Source organism: Hemicordylus capensis, chromosome 4, assembly GCF_027244095.1.
Source record: "Hemicordylus capensis ecotype Gifberg chromosome 4, rHemCap1.1.pri, whole genome shotgun sequence".
In the NCBI taxonomy this organism is placed as follows: domain Eukaryota; kingdom Metazoa; phylum Chordata; class Lepidosauria; order Squamata; family Cordylidae; genus Hemicordylus; species Hemicordylus capensis.
Genome location: NC_069660.1, coordinates 269,870,638 through 269,889,216, shown reverse-complemented (window position 1 = coordinate 269,889,216; position 18,579 = coordinate 269,870,638). Strand labels below are relative to the sequence as shown.

Here is an 18,579-nt window from a genome sequence, read left to right as displayed (position 1 = left end):
TGAACATGAAAGGCATCAACAGGAGGCCAAGTGCCTCCACAGTTGTTCAAAGCCAAGCAGACAGATGCCATGAACTGATTATAGGCAAGGTATGGGAAAGAAACAATGCTCAGGCAGAAGGAAGAGAAGGAAGAATCTGAAAAATAGCAGCAAGTATGTCTGGGGTCTTCAGGGGCTTTCAACAGCTGAGGTTGTGAAACAACTGGCGGGAAGAAGGAATGTTGACAAGAATATTTCTTGGTTTGTGATAAAAATCTGTTAAAGTAAAGTGTGCCATCGAATCAGTGTCGACTTCTGGCAACCAGTGGGCCCTGTGGTAGAATACAGTTTACCATTGCCTCCTCCCACGTAGTTTGAGATGATGCCTTTCAGCATCTTCCTATATCGCTGCTGCAACAGGCATTCGAACCAGCAACCTCTGGCTTGATAGTCAAGCCATTTCCCGCTGCGTCATTAGGTGGCAGAGTTTCTAAGGAAATATAATGGACTTTATAAGGCAACAGAAAGCTACAGCCCAATCCAGAAATATGTTACAGTCATATGCATCACTTAACGCTTGCTAACATTGAACCACATTTGCCATTTTGTCACCCAGTTTGGAGAGATACTTTTGGAACTCCTTAAAATCTGTTGTGGATTCCACTACCCTAAGTAGGTCAGTGCCTTCTTCAAATTTGGCCGCTTCACTGGTTATCCCAACTTCTAGATCATTTATGAACATATTAAAGAGCACTGGTGCCAGTACGGATCCCTGGGGGTAGGGATGTGTGAACCGGTTCAACCTCAAGTTGGTTCGACATCAAACTGGTTCAGCTTGGCTTAAGCCAAAAAACCCAGGTCAGCTCAGGGCGAGTTCGGAGGTTCTTGTTTTTTTCAAAATAACTTTTAAATAAACTTACCCAGCTATGCAAATGGCCAGGGCACATGCACAGTGGCTTCCAAAATGGCCACCACTACCTCAGAAAGGGGGCCAAAACTAGAAATGGACCAAAATAGCCCTTCGGAGACTGGGGGGAGGCTGGCTAGGGAGGGCCTAGTTTTAGGGACAAGTTACATATTTTTGCTAGGAGATCAGCAATTTAACATTTGAGTTCCTTCAGAACTCTTGAGTGGATGCCATTTGGCCCTGGTGATTTGTTAATTTTAGAACATCTGCTCTCAGCACCTCAAATTGCCCCAGTTCTTCAGCCTCCATGCCTGAGAAGCTCAGTTCCAGAGCGGGTATATGGTCAGTATCCTTTGCCGTGAAGACAGAAGCAAAGAACTCATTCAGCTTTTCTGCAATCTCTTTATCTTCCTTAATAATCCCTTTCATGCCCTCTATTATTGATCTAATAACTTGGGATCAGGCTGTTTACAATCTGAATTTTTTTACTAAAAAGAAGAAAAACAATTGGGGCTGTAGGTATATGTCCTCATTGGTTTTCTAATCACAGTTCCTAGAAAGATGCTACATAACAGTTTGGCCTTGCTGCATCTACAGAAACCACAGTCTCTGGGAACTAAGTATCAAATTAATTTAACCCCAAAGTTTAAAAATATAAATATATTAGATGCAATTTAATACTTGAATCTAAAATTCAGACACTTGCTGACATCCAAACTAATTCTGCACTAGTACCAAACATGATACATTCATGCAAGGATGTTGTGCTAGCTAGTTCTGCTAAGCTGGAAGCACAACAAGGTGCACTTGCATAATGCAAAGCTTTCCTTGTTGCACATGCAAGCAGATCAACAGCGTACAAGACTGAACAACACTGAGCATTCACTCAGCTACGTGACCTTCTTCCATATATGCATCTTTGATCACTGCACTAGTGCAATGTTAGTCTAGATGTCAGCCAGAGTATATGTTTCTCCTAAGATAAGCCTGCATATCTTGAGAAAGAGGACTCCATTGGTTCACCAAACTGAATGCAATTTCCTAGCTATGTATCACGGCCGAGGCCACGGTACAGGCTGGTGGAATATGTTTGGCATGGAGATGGTCAGAAGTTGTGAAAGTCTGTCCTAAGAGAACAGATTATTGTACCCATGAATGTTTTCTGGTTTTGTGAAGAAGTGGCATCTGTGTTGCTCTATTCATAAAACACTGCTGCACCAATGGAGTCCTCTTTCATAGGTCATGACAGGAAATATCCCTTTCCTCTGTGCATTTGATGAATGGAGATATTCACTGGTGCAGCTGTTGGAAGCCAGTGATAGATGGTCTGAGTTTGGCTCACTGTCCCTGGTATTACCTTCACTAAGTATTTGAGTTATGAAGAACTGTCAACAAGTTACGTTCAGGGGTTATTTTGCTTGTTTTATTAAAACTTTGTAATTCAGCTATACTGTTGGAACCAATAATTCCAATGTGACTCAGAAAGAGGCCTTATACATAATTCACCAAGATGTTAAAATTCCATTGAGATAGGGCAGTTCAAATACTGGGCTTACTTCTTCATAATTACGCCAGGCTGCTAAAATAATGCTGAATCATTAGTTACATGATACTTCATCCAGAAAGTACTGAAGGTAAATAATATTTTAATAATTGACTCACTAGTACACATGCACAAGCTTTTAAAACAAAATCAATTAGCAACTGCCATTCTATAGCATTTCTTAATATAACTGTAGGGGAAAGAACTCAACTCTCATGCATTTCCTGACATTAAAAATCCTTGTATCATTACATTTTAACGATTAATGGTATATATAGTAGCTGATTTTAGATTCAGGTTAGCTGCCAGTAAAGGCTTGTGTGATACTGTATACAGAAATTGTTAGGTAAAATTCTGTTTGGGGGGGCTTTGGTAGGTAGCATTACAAGGTCTCAAGGTTTGTCACCAAGCTTCAGAGTATGAGTTCTCTTTCAAGGAGCAGCAACATCCAGACCAAGTTATATATAGGAGTTACTCTACAGGATTACTTAATTTCAACAGGATACTAAGGAATAATTTAGTCTACATGCTGCCCAAGGTTTCTAAATTAATCTCAGCATTAAAAACCCATCATCAGAAGAACAGGTCTATTTTCCAGTGGGTTCACCTCAGCCTTCTACCCCATTCTAAAGTTTTAACTGTGCTATATTCAGGTACAGTAAAAACCAACTGTGCATTGTACCCATTAGGACAACTCAACCTTCAAATTTCTCCTTCTCTCTTTTCTCTTAGATTAGGAGAAGAAAAACCTGTTGCTGATTTGTTTAGAGCCCTGCTGGGAGCTATATAAGACCCTGGAAATAATTCTGTTAAGTTACCAACACCAGTGTGGAGTCTAAACACAGTAGTCAACAGAGACAACACACATACTTTTTCCATCAAGTTCTTCCAACCTTGGAATGTTGAATTTTTTTTTTTTTTGGTCTGTTGCAGAATGTGACTGGGACTGGGAGCAAGATACCAAGCAATAAATATATGATACGCCTACTTTGTTATCAGCCTGCCCACACACTACATTCACCTGCCAATGCTCTCCTTTGGGTGCCCCCATCACTGGAATGGTGCTACCAGCAGAGAGAGAGTTATTTCAGCTGCGACATCCCACTTGTAAAGCTCCCTTTCTAGGGAGACTTGCCTGGTGCCTTCGCTGCTTTCTTTTAGATGCCAGGCTAAGACTTTTATGTTCTCCAGGGACTTTAATGTCATTCTCAGAATATATTTTAGCTGCTGTTAATGGTTTCAGTATTTATAAATGCTGCTGCTTTTCTTGATGTTCTGATTGATGCTGTTTTGTTTATTGTAGATTTATTGCTGTTTTATTATTATATCAAATGCATTTTTATTTTAATGCTTCTTTTTCATTCACCACAATGGTATCCCTGGGTGAAAGGCATATAGGGATTTATTAAATAGATACAATGTATTTTGAAAACTCAGAAGAGAATAATCTTACACTAGAGAAACACTCTTTTCTTAAACAGATTTCTGGATGTTACCATGAGGTTCCAAGCTCTGATGCACCAATAGTCTTGAGTTCCCACCCTCTGTCATCCGAGACGCAAGGACAGGCCATAGAACCTCTTTTCTATGCCAGGCTGGGCTAACAAGTTCTGAGGCAACCATTAGCAATGTACACTCTGTGGGCCGCTTCCTATATGGACTGGGGCCCCTAAGGTTTGTGATGCCTCACCATGGGGTTGGCAGGGGGGGGAAATTGTTCCCTTTCTTGACAACAGAGGGTGACACAGGATATAGCAAGGGCAAAGTTCTATGACCCTCCCTCCCTCTGTGTGTAGAAAAACGCAAGCCCACTACTCCAATGGGAAAGAACCATACTATTGCTAAAGTTCTCTAGCCATGTTATTGCTAGGCTGGCTACTGCAGAGGTAATGGGAAGTTGCTAGATGATCAGCAGTGGTTCCTAAAAACCAATTGCTTATCAGCATCAAATACCTCCCACACACAGTCGAATCAGGCTGTTAGAATTCTAGACCTCAGATGTTGGTTTGTACTTGTAACTTCAAGTCAGAACAGAGTTACTAGAAACATTACACTAACCACAGATATATTTTATTTATCATATTTTTAGACCGCCTGATATGTATCTCTCTAGGCGGTATACAAAATTTAAAATATTTAAAAGTCACAAATTAAGACAAATGACAATAAATAAATAAATAAAAACAATAGAATAAAATTATTAAAACAAGTTTTTAAAATTATTAAAATTAATTCTAATTAAAAGCCTGAGAGAACAAGAGGGTCCTCAGGTTCTTACTGAAAACTAACTGAGAAGGGGCTCTTATTTCAGCAGGAAACTTATTCCAAAACCCTGGGGCAGCCACAGAGAGATCCCAGTCCTGGGTTGCCACCAAACGAGCCAGTGGAAACCGTAACCGGACCTCTCCAGAAGATCGTAACATATTGGCAGCCAGTGTAGTTCTTTTAAAACCAGTGTTATATGGTCTCTTCATGTTGTCCCAGAGACCAGTCTGGCTGCTGCATTCTGTACCAACTGTAGTTTCCAGACTATATACAAAGGCAGCCCCACATAGAGCGCATTACAGTAGTCAAACCTGGAGGTTACCAGCATATGTACCACTGTTTTAAGGTAATTCACCTCTAGAAATGGACATAGCTGATGTATCAACCAAAGCTAATAAAAAGCACTCCTGGCCACCACCTCAACCTGAAAAACCAGGAAGAGCTTTGGGTCCAGGAGCCAAATATATGAATAGATGTGGTAACTGCGTGGATTCTTTTTATAATGCTACATGCTTGTTGTGTTATTTCAATGATGAAAGTGGTGTGGACGATCTTTCAAGGTTCATGCCTGTAGTGTTTATCTCAATGTTTCCCCCTGCAAGATCTGGGAGCTACTAGCAGTTCCCATTGACCCTAAGTGAGGCTCTCCAATTGTTCATTAGGTCTGTGCAAAGCTTTGGTCAAAACTTAATACTCTGCACAGCCCTGCTGGCAAAGAGTAGAGATGACCATTCCAGCTGTATTTTGCACAATGCTATTATGGCTCCTTCAAGTAAAATGGAGCCCTCTCAAGCCCTAAAGCCATACTGGAAGTCATGTTCTTCCCAGCACTTTTCTAGTTCTTCTCAAGACTTTCCCCATAAAGCTCTGTGTGGAAAGCACCAGGGAGGACCAACATTTCTTAGCACAATGCGTGCAACTTCCAAGATGGTATAGAGGCCCAACAGGGCTCTGTTTCTCTTCGAAGGGCCTCAACAGCATTGGCAAAGTACAAACACAGTATGGGCAACATTGAGTCAACATTGAAGTTTTTTGCCAAAGTGGTTCTCATTTAAAAAGTAGTGAAGGTCACTGGTTTATCTCTTCAGACAAACGGTGTAACTGTGGGGATGAGGCTTCCAAGAGCATCAGTGCTGATGAGGTGGTTATGGGTGCACTCTCAAGACACTGTACATGAGTATAGCATCCCCCCATTAACATCTGAAGAGTGACTAGGTTGTACTTGGATATAATCAGCATAGAGTTCCATAAGTGTGGTAGAATTTCTTCCAGTCACCACAATCTTGGTAATCACCATAGCCATATTAGTACAGCTTTGTACACACTGCAGTTATGTACAAGTACAGGGGATAGCTGGAATGAAATCTGCAGAGGCGGCAATGTCTTGTGTGAACCAGACCTATGCAATGATCATTAGGTCCTAAATATAGTACAGAAAGGCCCTCTGCTTACTGCAAGGTCCCAGTCAGTGATAAGCTCAGCTTAGTCATTCATACTACATATTGTCTAACTTGAATTAAATCTCTGGAGACTTTAATCCTTCCACATATTTTTTATAATCCATCTATTTCTGCAGGAAAAATAGCCAATACCAGGTTATGCTAATGAATAGACAGCACAAAGTCTTTCTGTTTCTTGGTAAAAGTGAAGAACAATTACACTTTCTTTAACTGATTAGCAGATGATAAATTATGATGCTATTCCCAGGGGATAAATCCTTAATTTGCAGTTAGTAAATTGAGATTTTGAAAACAGATGTTCAAAATGAAAGAGAGAGAAGGGATTATTGAAGTGATATCTTCAGACTCTTCAAGTGTAAATGTACTTTAGAAAGGAAGCAATGTATGATCTGTCTCATCAATGGCTAACATTTTACTAGTCATCTATGCTATCTGGTAAAATGAATCCTAGTAATAACTACATAACATACAGATTGATCCAAAAATTGGATACCATATTTCATCTGATGTGCAATGTTGATGAGCATAATGCAGAGAACTGGACCAGTTATAAAAAATCTCACAATTGATGGTGTGGGCAAAATGTTATGGTATCACATTGAAAAGAGTTTCCAAGCTGATATACAACAATTCAAATATATACAGCACCATTTGTCTTATGATGAATAATCCTGTATCATAATTTTAAAGGCAGCAGTTCATAGGATCTGTTGTGCAGGTCCTAATACTATAGACCGACAGCATCACTTTCCCTCATGGTGGAAGGGAGGAGAGTTGGTCTTGTAGTAGTAAGCATGAATTGACCCCTTTGCTAAGCAGGATCCACCCTGGTTTGCATTTGAATGAACTACATGTGAGCACTGTAAGATCTTCCCCTTAGGAGATGGGGCTGCTCTGAGAAGAGCATCTGCATGCACAAGGTTCCACATTCCCTCCCTCCCTGCCATCTCCAAGATAGGGCTGAAACAGATTCCTGCCTGCAACCTTGGAGAAGCCGCTGCCAGTCTGTGTAGACAATACTGAGCTAGATGGCCCAATGGTCTGACTTGGTATAAGGCAACTTCCTATGTTCCTAAGTAAAGCCCAATCCTAACCCCAATTACCAGTGCAGTAGCACTGTAGTGGAGCCTCCCCACCTCTGCTCTTTGGTCCATATGAGTCATAGGGTATAGGGCAAATGTATGCTAGCCATCTCTAGTACTGTACTCAGCAAAAAGTAAGTGTTGCCTGGCAAGACTTGTAAGTGTTGCCTGGCTCTATCCTGCTTGCCAGGCAAAGGACCACACTTCAGCTGATGAAGTGTAAGCCTTTATTTGGACTGCTGCAGCCTAAGCTCATCCATAGGATCTCTGGGTAACAATTTTTATTCCATATCTGCTGCATTTTAGTGCTAGCTCTTGGTAACAATAGCTCTTGTGCTGGCGAAGGTGTTTCAGAATTACCCCTTAACATTTCATTCCAATGTTCTAGGCCAAGTTAATTTTAGACATATAAGCTACACACTAGTTCTGTTGTAGCTTATATGTCACACTAGTTTGCCATGGACAAATTTAAAATTTAGCTGCAGTTGATGCACTTTCTTGGATTTGTGCATAAAATGCATACATGCTGCTGCCTCCCCTCACTATAGCATTATAGATAGTAAGGAAGCTGGTATCTTATTGTGCTTCACTCGCCAGCCAATATCTGGCTTCTCTGTTCAAACGGTTGGACAACTGTATCTGCGTTGAAGGTTTTAACTGATTTAACAATTATTTGCTCCCCACAGTGAACTCTGGAAATCTTGGTTCTGTGAGAGGGGGTTAAGGCTCTGTCGGCACCCTCATCAAACTACCATTCCCAGGATTATTTGGGCAAAACCATGACAATTACATTATATATTTAAAAATTTCTATAAAGTGATATATAAAACTGATATAAGCTTATGGAATAGATTTCTCTTCAATTGTGTAAATGGCAGACCATATATACATTTCCCAAAGCTGGAGTATTAATGACAGTCGTTTAAAGAAACTATCTCAGCATTTCCAAGCAACACTTACTATATTCAAAGCCATCGCTCTCCTTGGGAGACAGAAGGCAAGCAACCCTGAACACCAATAGCTTTTGGATCAGCGAACTGCCCATGTTGCTGAGAGATTTTGATCCAGACCTTGTTCTATAGGGATTCAGTATATCAGCTCAATGGCATGCCCCACCTCCTCCAGACTAGTCTCTGGGATCTTGAGCACATAGTTAGTTAGTAACAGACGGCTGTAGGGATTCTGAGTCAGCAAAGACAGCAATTTCAATTTCTGTTTGAATAGACAGAGCAAACACAGGCAGAATAATGCACTACAAAGATCAACCCTGGCACCTGTTGCTTGCAAATAATATACCAGGAATTAGATGCATGAAGGCACTGAACTACTGAAACAGGATAGCATTCTAGGGTTATAATTCAGAAGTGCTTCAAATGGGAGCCATAACATAGGGACACTTTCAAATTTAAGAAAGACTCTACAATACATTCCTTTCAGGGTGGTGTATTAAAGATTATAGGGGGCTAGAGTAAGATGGTTCTGAACTAAGGTTCAACAGTGAGCAGCATTTTTGTAGGTAACATATTTCAAAACACTCTTTGTAACAAAATTTAACTGTGTCCATTTATAACCAAAGAGAGACTTCAGACATTAGGGGCAGCATACAGACCTTAGTCATGCCTAAATGTCATTGATTTCAATGACATAATTTAATCGTAACTAACTCAAGTCCCATTAATTTTAATGGAACTTAGTAACGGCTATCTTATTCTGGATGTTCTCCTACATAATAGAAAGTGACAGCAACTGGGGCAACAACTCATGCTTATGTTTCTGTGTTTCTCCTGAAGTGGGGCACAGTGTAATTCTGAAGAAAAAGTGGGGGAAGTTCCCCAAGGTGCCAAGTTATTATAAATTAATTTATTCAATATTGCCCTACATGTTTCAAGCATGAGTTTCTCTTCTTCAGAGGCAACTTAAGCAAGTAACATTAATGAAAGTATCTTCTGCTTACTTATTTCTCTGCAGAAGACACTTTGATTAATGTTATTTATTGAAGTTGCCTCTGAAGAGGAATCTCTCGTGCTCAAAGTGTGTCAGACAATATCAAATACATTAATTTACAAAAACCTATTAGCACCTTTGGGCACACCCCCTTTCTTCGGTTCCAATTTGTTGATGCTATATCATTTTTCTCCCCCCAGCCCACCTCCTCTTCTCATTCTTGGCACAATGGAGTCCCTCCCACAATGTGATGAGTGAGAGGTCCTCACATCTGAATTTTAGCATCTCATCATAGACACGATGTGTGATGCCCTTTTGCAAATCTCACAGAAAAAGCACAAAAATAAGATACATTTCCCATTCAATATGGTTTTTGTTGATTTCCCACACAGAAACAAATATATTTAGAGCTTTCACACATTATATATGCAATGCATTCATTAACTGAGGCTAGTTTATCAAGAGAATAAAACATCTTCCTGTGAACCTGGTACAGATACGCTGTAGTTCTGTCAAGACCCTGCCAAACTTGGATCCCAAAGAAATGTCCATTTATGACCCATGATCCCAGGGAAGTTGACTCCACATTAGCCCCTGATCTTGCATGACCTCAGCTCTGGAGGAACAACCACAGCTGATCCTGTGGGAAGAACATAAGATCTTGGGTGATCCAATGCCTCCTACTTGGACCCTGTGGGAGGCCCTCCCCAATCATCCCTAAGAGCAACTATGGTGCTAGGTTTGGGTTAACATCCAAAACTGACAGAAGAAGGTCTATCTGGCTGCCGAAGTTTTCCATTGCAATTGCCCTACCTAGGAAGTGCAGTAAGCAAGTGCAGGTGCAAACCATGTATCAGGACTAAGCTAATTGTGAACCGCCCAGGGACTTTTTTGTATGGGGCAGTACATAAATGTACTAAATAAATATACTAAATAAATAAATAAAATTCCATGAGGAGGATCTTCCTGTTTCTATATAAACCATCCACTTTATTCAGACTCTTGATGGTATCAGCCCGTAAAGCTCCCTAGAAGCCTGCTTCTTGAATCTGCTGCTCCAGCAGAGCTCTCTGTTTCAAGTAATCCTGTTTTATTATCTCCTTTTATTTTCTCACCCCTCCTCCTCTACCCTCTGAAATTGTCCTGCACCATCCCAGCACCACCACCTTGTGCTTCATGGGACTTCCTGCCGAGGATATGGACATTTAAAGGGTCATGCAGATGGCATATTTAATGTTTAAATTACATGTGCCATCTGCATAATTGGTTGGCTCTATGCCTCCACACACAGAAACAACAAATATAAATGGGAGTCCCATGTCCTTCTGCTATGGGATGTGTTCAGTCTAGAAGCCCAAAGTTACAAATGCACAAAGCAAGTAAGAGACTAACTCATTTTTAATTAAACTAGCCGACCTCGCACAGAGCATCTGTGTGCTCTTTGGGGCCGGCAGTTACCTCTTCCCCCACCTTCTGCCCCAGTCTCCGCTTCCTAACCACGGCCGGCCCGTGCCAGGCCCAGACGCCTCTCCTCCCCACCGCCACTTCTGCCCCCCCACTTTCTTTTCCCCCTCCTGGGCCTTGCCTCTGTGGCTGGTCTGGGCCTGCTGCTGCCTCTGGCGTCCATGGCCAGCCTGCCGCCGCGGAAACCAATCCTCCTGGGTGTGCCTCAGCCAATCAGGCACCTCCGCCGCCCAGCCAATCAGCTGTGTGCTGGGACACACATTCCAAGGCACACCCCGGAGAATTAAATATATAGATGCTTGGCCTTCATTTTCAAAAAGTGCCTTGATATTTTCATTTTCAAGAAGTGCCTCTGTCAATCAGTTATGAGTATTGTCATTTGCCAAGCTATTTGGAAAAGGCTAGTCTACTAACAGGATACAGATTAGTTTAAGATTTTCAATGAAACACTAGCCCTACTCAGACATTCCAACTAAATATGCCGTACATTCTTACAGAGTAACAAGAGGCTCTGAAAGCCTGCCCCTGGGGAGAATCCTGTGCGTTACTCACCCTCCTAGATTATTTCTTCATGCTAACTGTGTTTGTCTGTAGAAGTGAATGCCATAAGCATGATTACACCCATTTCTGTGACTGGCTGAATACTAAACTTACTAATGCTTATAGAAATCTTAATACTGTACAAGCTACTTAAAGTTAGAGGTGAGACTTTATTCACCTGTCACTTCTCAACAAGCCGAAAAAAACATGTTCTGATGCACTGAACATTGGATGATTAATGTTAGCAGGATCCAGAGACCCTCAGGCCCATGAAAGCAAAGTATTTGTGTACTTTGTATTTTTTTCATTATCTGACACTTTAGGCTACTCTGATAGCCCTCCCCCATTTAGGTGCTTGCTTGATGTACACCAGTTGGAAGGAAAAGCCTCACATAGCCCTTTGGACTGAACCTCCACCTTTCTCCCACACAACAAAACAAGAAAGGAAAGACACTGACGATGTGTACATCTACACCTACAATATTTATCATACGTAAATCTCACTGATACTTTTTGTGGTATGAATAACACAAACCAGTATTCTAAAGGATTTTCCATTCATATTGTCTTTTGTCCTACCTTTGCAGCCACTGAGGAGTTGGGTTTTTCCAGCAAGTCCCAGAGTTTTTTCCTTTTATCTGGACAGCAGGTATTATCAAACTCTTCCCCTTCCCTTTCTCTCATTGTCTCTGCCTCTCTCCTTAGTTCTTCATTCATTTGCTCTTTCTTCTGATGGTATCTCGCCTGGCAACAAGACTCTAAATAGATTTCATCAATCCCCCAGTAATCTAGCTCTTGGCCAAAAGAGAGGGCACACATTTCCTCCATCATGTGGAGCTTCCCCGTCCTGTAGAAATTCAAAATGGAGGTGAAAGCACCAGGGTGTCGATCGAAGAAATATTCATTCTCATTGAGATTATAGTCATCACATACTTCTAGTAAAGTTTCATTAGTATTGCAGTCTCTGAGCTTCCCTAATCGTGTCCGTGGAAGTCTATCTAAAGTCCTCCATAGAACTTCATGGTTAAGCCCACCTACATTGATTTTGACTCTCCTTGAACATGCTTTGCTCCTGATTATCTCCACTGGTTCTGGTGGAAGGGACTGAGTAGACCTTGAAGACTTTTTGTTCATTCCTGGGGTAGCCTTTTCGGCCATCCTGAAAAGGATGCAGCAGCAAAGCCAGAGTCTTCAGAAGGATGAATTTGGGTAAGAGGTCAGGTTGGGTCTTCTTCAGATAGGTTTCTCCATTCCTGAAGCAGAAGGAGGGGGAGAATAATGTCTTAGTATTCTGTAGAACAGTACAACAAATTAATAATGTAATAACAAAAACAGAAGGTTTCAAGAGAGAAAGATGCTCCTTTGTTAGTACTATATTATGCTTACAGATATTGCATACATTTTATAGGAGCCCTAGTGTGGCATAGTAGCCTGAATTATGAATTCAACAGGAACAAGGTGTTGTTTTTAAATAACTATGAAATCTGTCTAAATCTCAGTCTTTTACCTTGAATACAGTAGCATTCTAGATGGGCTAGTATGTGAATGAAGAAATGAATGAATGAGCTTGTGCGGGTACGTTTATGTCTCTGGGTTATTATTAAGTTCTATTGTATCCTATTACTTAAGGAAATTTTCCGCACTATTTACCCAAGGATTAAGGTACAGAAGATGTAATATTAATCCAGTGAAACAAACTGTCTAATCAAATGAATGCTTTTTACTAATAACTTGCTACAGAAAACTCCTACAGCAATCACCATATCTAAGTAAGGCTAAGAACGTCCTACAAACTCTTCTAGTGCCTAGCCAGTTCCTAAAGGCTCTTTAAGTGTAGATACCTATCTGCAGCGCTTGGAGGCTTTAGACTTTTTAAAACCCTCTCAGATTTTATCTCTTAGTATAAATATATTGTACTCTGAATAGCTCAAAACCAGAGCTAATAGTACAACAACCAACCCCCAAGTAACAAATGAAGGCATTCTTCCTAACACAGTTTTACTGAGAGGGTAGCAGCTTAATTGCAGGTAGTTATACTTGTGTTTGCTGCATGTGTTTTTTGTTTTTAGATTGTTATTTTTTACATTAAAAGAGAAGCACTACAGAACTACAGAAGGGGGAGCCCCAGCCTTCAGAAGCCTTAATTTTAAAAATGCTGTATTTACCCAAATATAAGGCAACTTTGAGATAAGCCCCTTAAAAAAAATAGAGTTTAAAGACAGGTTATACCCTTAGTAACCTAAAAGGAAGGGGACTCTGAATTTAAGATCACTCCTGGATTCCAAGATCAAAGAACTTGGGGGTGGAGGGGACTAGTCTTGGATTCAGGTAAACACAGAGGGTTTTTCAAGATGGTGGGACTTTGCAACAGCAGATAACCTTGCTGGTATGTGGCACTTGCTGGTTTGTTAAAGAGCTGAAGTGGTGCTGCTGTGTTGTGAGATATCACTGTCTGTCTCTAAAGCAGTAAGAAAATCTAACAGCATTTTTAAAAAGTGTATAATAGGGAACAAGAGTTAAGGGAGAAGTTATTACTGTACTGGCCACAGGTATTGCCCAACAGCTTTATTGATATGCTCCCTAAAGCAGAATAAAGCAGAGCACTGCGGCAATTTGATATTTCTGCATGGAAACTACTATTTTGACAAAATATTATGAATCTTCCACAGCAGTTGAGTAACAACTGTACACTTAAGCTAACTCCTAATTCATAGCTCACTTGGAAAGGCGCTGATAAAATATGTACTACAGAACACCATTCTCAATGGGTTGTTTGTGGTGTTCTTGTTTTTAATCGTTCATTTTAGCAAATATATGTTTATTTGAAAGATAATTGGGAAGGCCATAGACCAGTCACAGAGTACATGTTTTGCACGCAGAAAGTCTGAGGTTCAATCCCTGGCAGCATCTGCAAATCGGTTTGGGAAAGACCCCTGTCTGAAATCCTGGAGAGCTGCTGCCAACCAGGGTAGACAATCGCCCTATTCATATATTATACAGTTATTCATATATTGTCAGGTACATGTTATGTTGAGCAGAGATACAGCAATACACTTCTATGTGTACCATGCATCTGAGGGGTCTGTACCCAAGTTCACTTCTAAAATGAATGCAGCCACAGTAATTCACAGAAACACAAGTCTGCACAAGTGCACAGACATCTGTATATCTGTACAACTGAATGTCTGAATTGGGTTAGTATTGAGCAAGATGGACCAATAATCTGACTTGCAATACACAGCTTACTAGTTCCTAAAGAATATTTTTATGTGTGAATGAGAAAAAGAATGTATTTTAAGGACGCAAAATAGTTTTCAAACACTTTAATTATAACTGTTAATCTGATTAGCCTTTTCTTTCTTATTTTGAAGGAACAAAGAAGAAACTAAGTCCAGTCCTCTGAGGCTTTAGCAAGGACTGCCCTCAGTCAATCAACAACAACAAGGAAATAAAACCAAAAAGGTTTTAATCACATTTATCTAGTATTTCTTCTTAGAACAGGTAATTCATTTAAACACGTATGGACAGAATGAGGAATAAAAGGGTATTACAAAACTCACTTATCTTTTCAGCAGTGAATACAAATATCATTAGCAGCTTTATCACAGCCATAATAATTGCAAAGTCATAAGTCACAAAGATTCTGCCTTTTCATATTTTATATTCAGCATTGCTATGAAATGCCTTCCTGACCTTTTATGGCAAACAGGAAAAGAAGGCAGCCTAAATACCTAAGTATACAGAGAACTTAATATTGATCTTTGCTCATTCATTCATGACACCTGACAACATCACTTGTGAAGATAAATGTCATATCAATCCAAAGCAAGCAGGCTGCTAATTCCTCCACACACACTCTCATTCTCTGCTTTCCTTTGAAATACCTCATATTAAAACCATCTTTTACCCTATTAAATATTTTCCATGGAAATGTCAAGGTTAAGGTGAAGCATATATGGGATGCAAACAACACAGACAGAACTTCCATATTACCTTGTATCACCTCATACACAATAGAATCAGTACATGCATTCAGTTGTGAGTCATCATGTGCTGAATTACCAAGTGAGAATAACTTATGTTTTTGCTTCCAAGGTTAAGGTGAAGCTGAACCTGGGACCATAGCTGTGGAGTAAATGAACAGAAAAGAACAACACCTGGTAATGAATGAATGTGCTATCTAACCATATGCAATGCCACTGGGCTCCTATGTACCTTTCAGTCATATTTACAGTGACTCTGTGAAGTAGGAAGAGGAAGTCCTGTGGAACTTGAATGCTAAGTAACATACTGCAGCATAAGTTTTCATAGGCTACAGCCTACAACTGTCAGATGTAGCATACACCACAGGAGCTCACAGGTAGGGATGTGCACGGAACCACCGAGCTGCGGTCCGGCACTGGGGTGGGGGTCCCTTTAAGGGTGGGGAGAGGGTGTACCTACCCCTCCCTCCACTTGTCCCCCGCCAGGGCAATTTAGAAAGCTCCGTTTAGCAAGCATTTGGCAAGCATCTTTGCGACGTGCGCGCGCAACGTGCACACATGCAAAAGGCTACCTGAAGCCTTTTGCTGCCGGAAGGGGCAGCAGGGAGGTATCCTGCCACCCCAAATGCTTGTTAAACGGACACGCGCCAGCGGGGGACAAGTGGAGGGAGGGGTAGGTACACCCTCCCACCGCCCTTAAAGGGACCCCCACCCCAGCGCCCGAACCGCCAAACTGCCCCAAGGCCGAATGGCCTCCGGACCGGTCCGAGCACATCACTACTCACAGGTATGAGACAGGAAGGGTCAACCAGAATGGCAGAAGTTAACAGGCAATAAGCAAGTGATGCAGTTGAGCCAGCCTCAAACGACAAGGTGACAGCAGTGGTAAAAAACCATAGCTTGGCAGCAGACAACCTGCTTTGCATGTGAAATATCCAAGGTTCAAATTTACTATACCAGATAGATGTACAATATACCACCACTTGCATTATGTAACTAGGTTTTAGCTTATGAAAGCTCATGCCAGTTAAAAATCTCAGGTAACAGGACTTAGGAGAGGAGAGCTGGTCTTATAGTAGCAAGCATGACTTGTTCCTTTAGCTAAGCAGGGTCTGCGCTGGTTGCATATGAATGGGAGACTAGAAGTGTGCACACTGTAGGATATTCCCCTCAGGGGATAGAGCCGCTCTGGGAAGAGCAGAAGGTTCCAAGTTCCCTCCCTGGCATCTCCAAGATAGGGCCAAGAGAGATTCCTGCCTGCAACTTTGGAGAAGCCGCTGCTGGTCTGTGAAGACAATACTGAGCTAGACAGACCAATGGGCTGACTCAGTATATGGCAGTTTCCTATGACTGAACAAGATCTCTGCCTGAGGTCCTGAGAACCACTGCCAGTCAGAGCAGTCATTATTGGACTAGTTGGACCAATGTCTAATTCAGTATAAGGCAGTATACAGGTGGCCCTCGTTATCCATGGTCCCAGCACCCATGGTTTTGCATGTCTGCGATTGGGTCATAGGGACCCAGTTTCTTTATTCATTGGGCAAAAATAGGGTTATTTTGACATTTCCTGCCATCGTTTTTTTGTGCTGATCCATTTTGTGGCTCTTTTCTGCAAACAAACAGACAAAACAAAAAACAACTGAAGGATTTAGAAGTGCTGATGTCTCCTCCCCATTGCTTTTTCTTATGATTTTCAGCACACTCAGTGTGCTTAGGAACCTAACCCCAAGTCCCCATAGGGTTAAGGTCTCTTTATTAGGAGTTTTGCTATCTGTGGAAATAGGTGGGAACGGAACCCCCGCAAATACATTTAGCCATGAAGCTCACTGGGTGACTCTGGGCCAGCCACTTATCTCTCAGCCTAACCTACCTCACAGGGTTGTTGTAAGGATAAACATAACCTGGGCTCCTTGAAGGTAGAGCGGAATATAAAAGTGAGTAAATAAATAAATGTCCACATAACTAAGAGGCAAGTTAGTAGCTAGCAGAGCGTTGGGGTGGCATTTATGGAATAGCTCCAGTCCCTCAGCCAAGATTGACTATTGACTTTACAAGTTGGTACCAGAGACTTACTTTGCTTTGTGGGACAGTGGGCAGATGAACAGAGTTCCCTTTTTATAACATCTCAAAATCACAGACTGCTGAAAGCAAAGCTGTTGAGCACTGTTTGTTGTTCAGTCACAGCCCTCAAAGAGATCACAAAGGATCGGAATTGACCAGAGAGAATTTGGCCGCTTCCTCCCTTCCTAGCCTACCCTAGTGTTCAGGAAAGGGTTGTTAACCGTGTCTTATTGTTAATGATGGACAAAATTAATAGCTATGGTAAGTAAATAAGCAGCTTACGATACATTTCCATGGCAACACTTAATTTTTTTCTGGTAACCTGATGCTTCATCATTCAAACATCCTGAATGATGCTTGAACACCGAGCACTAATTAAAATATTAAATCAGTCTCTCTACAGCCTCTCTTGGGTTAGGCTGATTCAAGGCCAGAGTCTGTTGATTCTTTTATGATAAAGGTTTTCAGAATGATACCTTTGCGAAGATTCCTTGCAAAAAGTAATCTCATGAACAGTTTTAAATTGGTTTACATTTGAACAGTATGTTTGGCCTAAGGACATTCACATACATCTCTATTGAAGTGATTGGAGCTTGTAGAGCACATACTCTTAGCAGGGACATCACATATTTTCACAGATTTCTCAATTAAGAAAAACTAGAAAGAAGGAAGAATGAATATAGATCATAGACAGGCCCCATGAATTATTGTCCTGGTAAATTATTACACTCGTAATTTTGCACTTATTTCAGTTTGTAAGATGGTATCTCAAATGCTCCCCTGCTCCCGATTGGTGGCAGGTTTCAGATTTTATTAACTGTGGATTCGTCTTGTGGTAGCAGGCATGACTTGTCCCCTTAGCTTAGCAGGGTCCACCCTGGTTGCATATGAAAGGGAGTTTTGATATGTGAGCACTGTAAGATATTCTCCTCAGGGGATGGAGCCGCTCTGGGAAGAGCAGAAGGTTCCAAGTTCCTTCCCTGACATCTCCAAGATGGGGCTGAGAGAGATTCCTGCCTGCAACCTTGGGGAAGCTGCTGCCAGTCTGTGTAGACAATACTGAGCTAGATGGACCTATGGTCTAACTATATAGCAGCTTCCTATGTCCCTATGCGTCATCTTCTGCTTCTTCACAAGCTTGCTTAAAAACTTCATCTAATTTAATCTTTTTAAAGCCAACTCTTCAGTTATATATGCACAGAGGTAATTGCAGCATCCAACTAGTTAGTTGCATCTAAGCATACTGAAATCAATAACAAAGTTAGACACAATTTTTAATTAGACTTAGTCTAATTAAGTCTAAAGTGAGACACAATTCTAATTAGACTTAGGACTAACTTAATCTGGATGC

General features: G+C 41.2%; 1 protein-coding gene across 2 annotated transcripts in view; it reads right to left on the bottom strand.

Moving 5' to 3' along the window:
- KCNB2 (potassium voltage-gated channel subfamily B member 2) overlaps positions 1-18,579 on the bottom strand; it is a 260,695-nt gene that overhangs the window by 227,403 nt on the left and 14,713 nt on the right. For both annotated transcript variants that reach the window (XM_053249554.1, XM_053249553.1), the window contains one exon: positions 11,764-12,437. In XM_053249554.1, coding sequence (XP_053105529.1) covers positions 11,764-12,342 — 579 coding nt within the window. In that variant the 5' untranslated portion in view covers positions 12,343-12,437. The remainder of the gene's footprint in view (positions 1-11,763; positions 12,438-18,579) is intronic.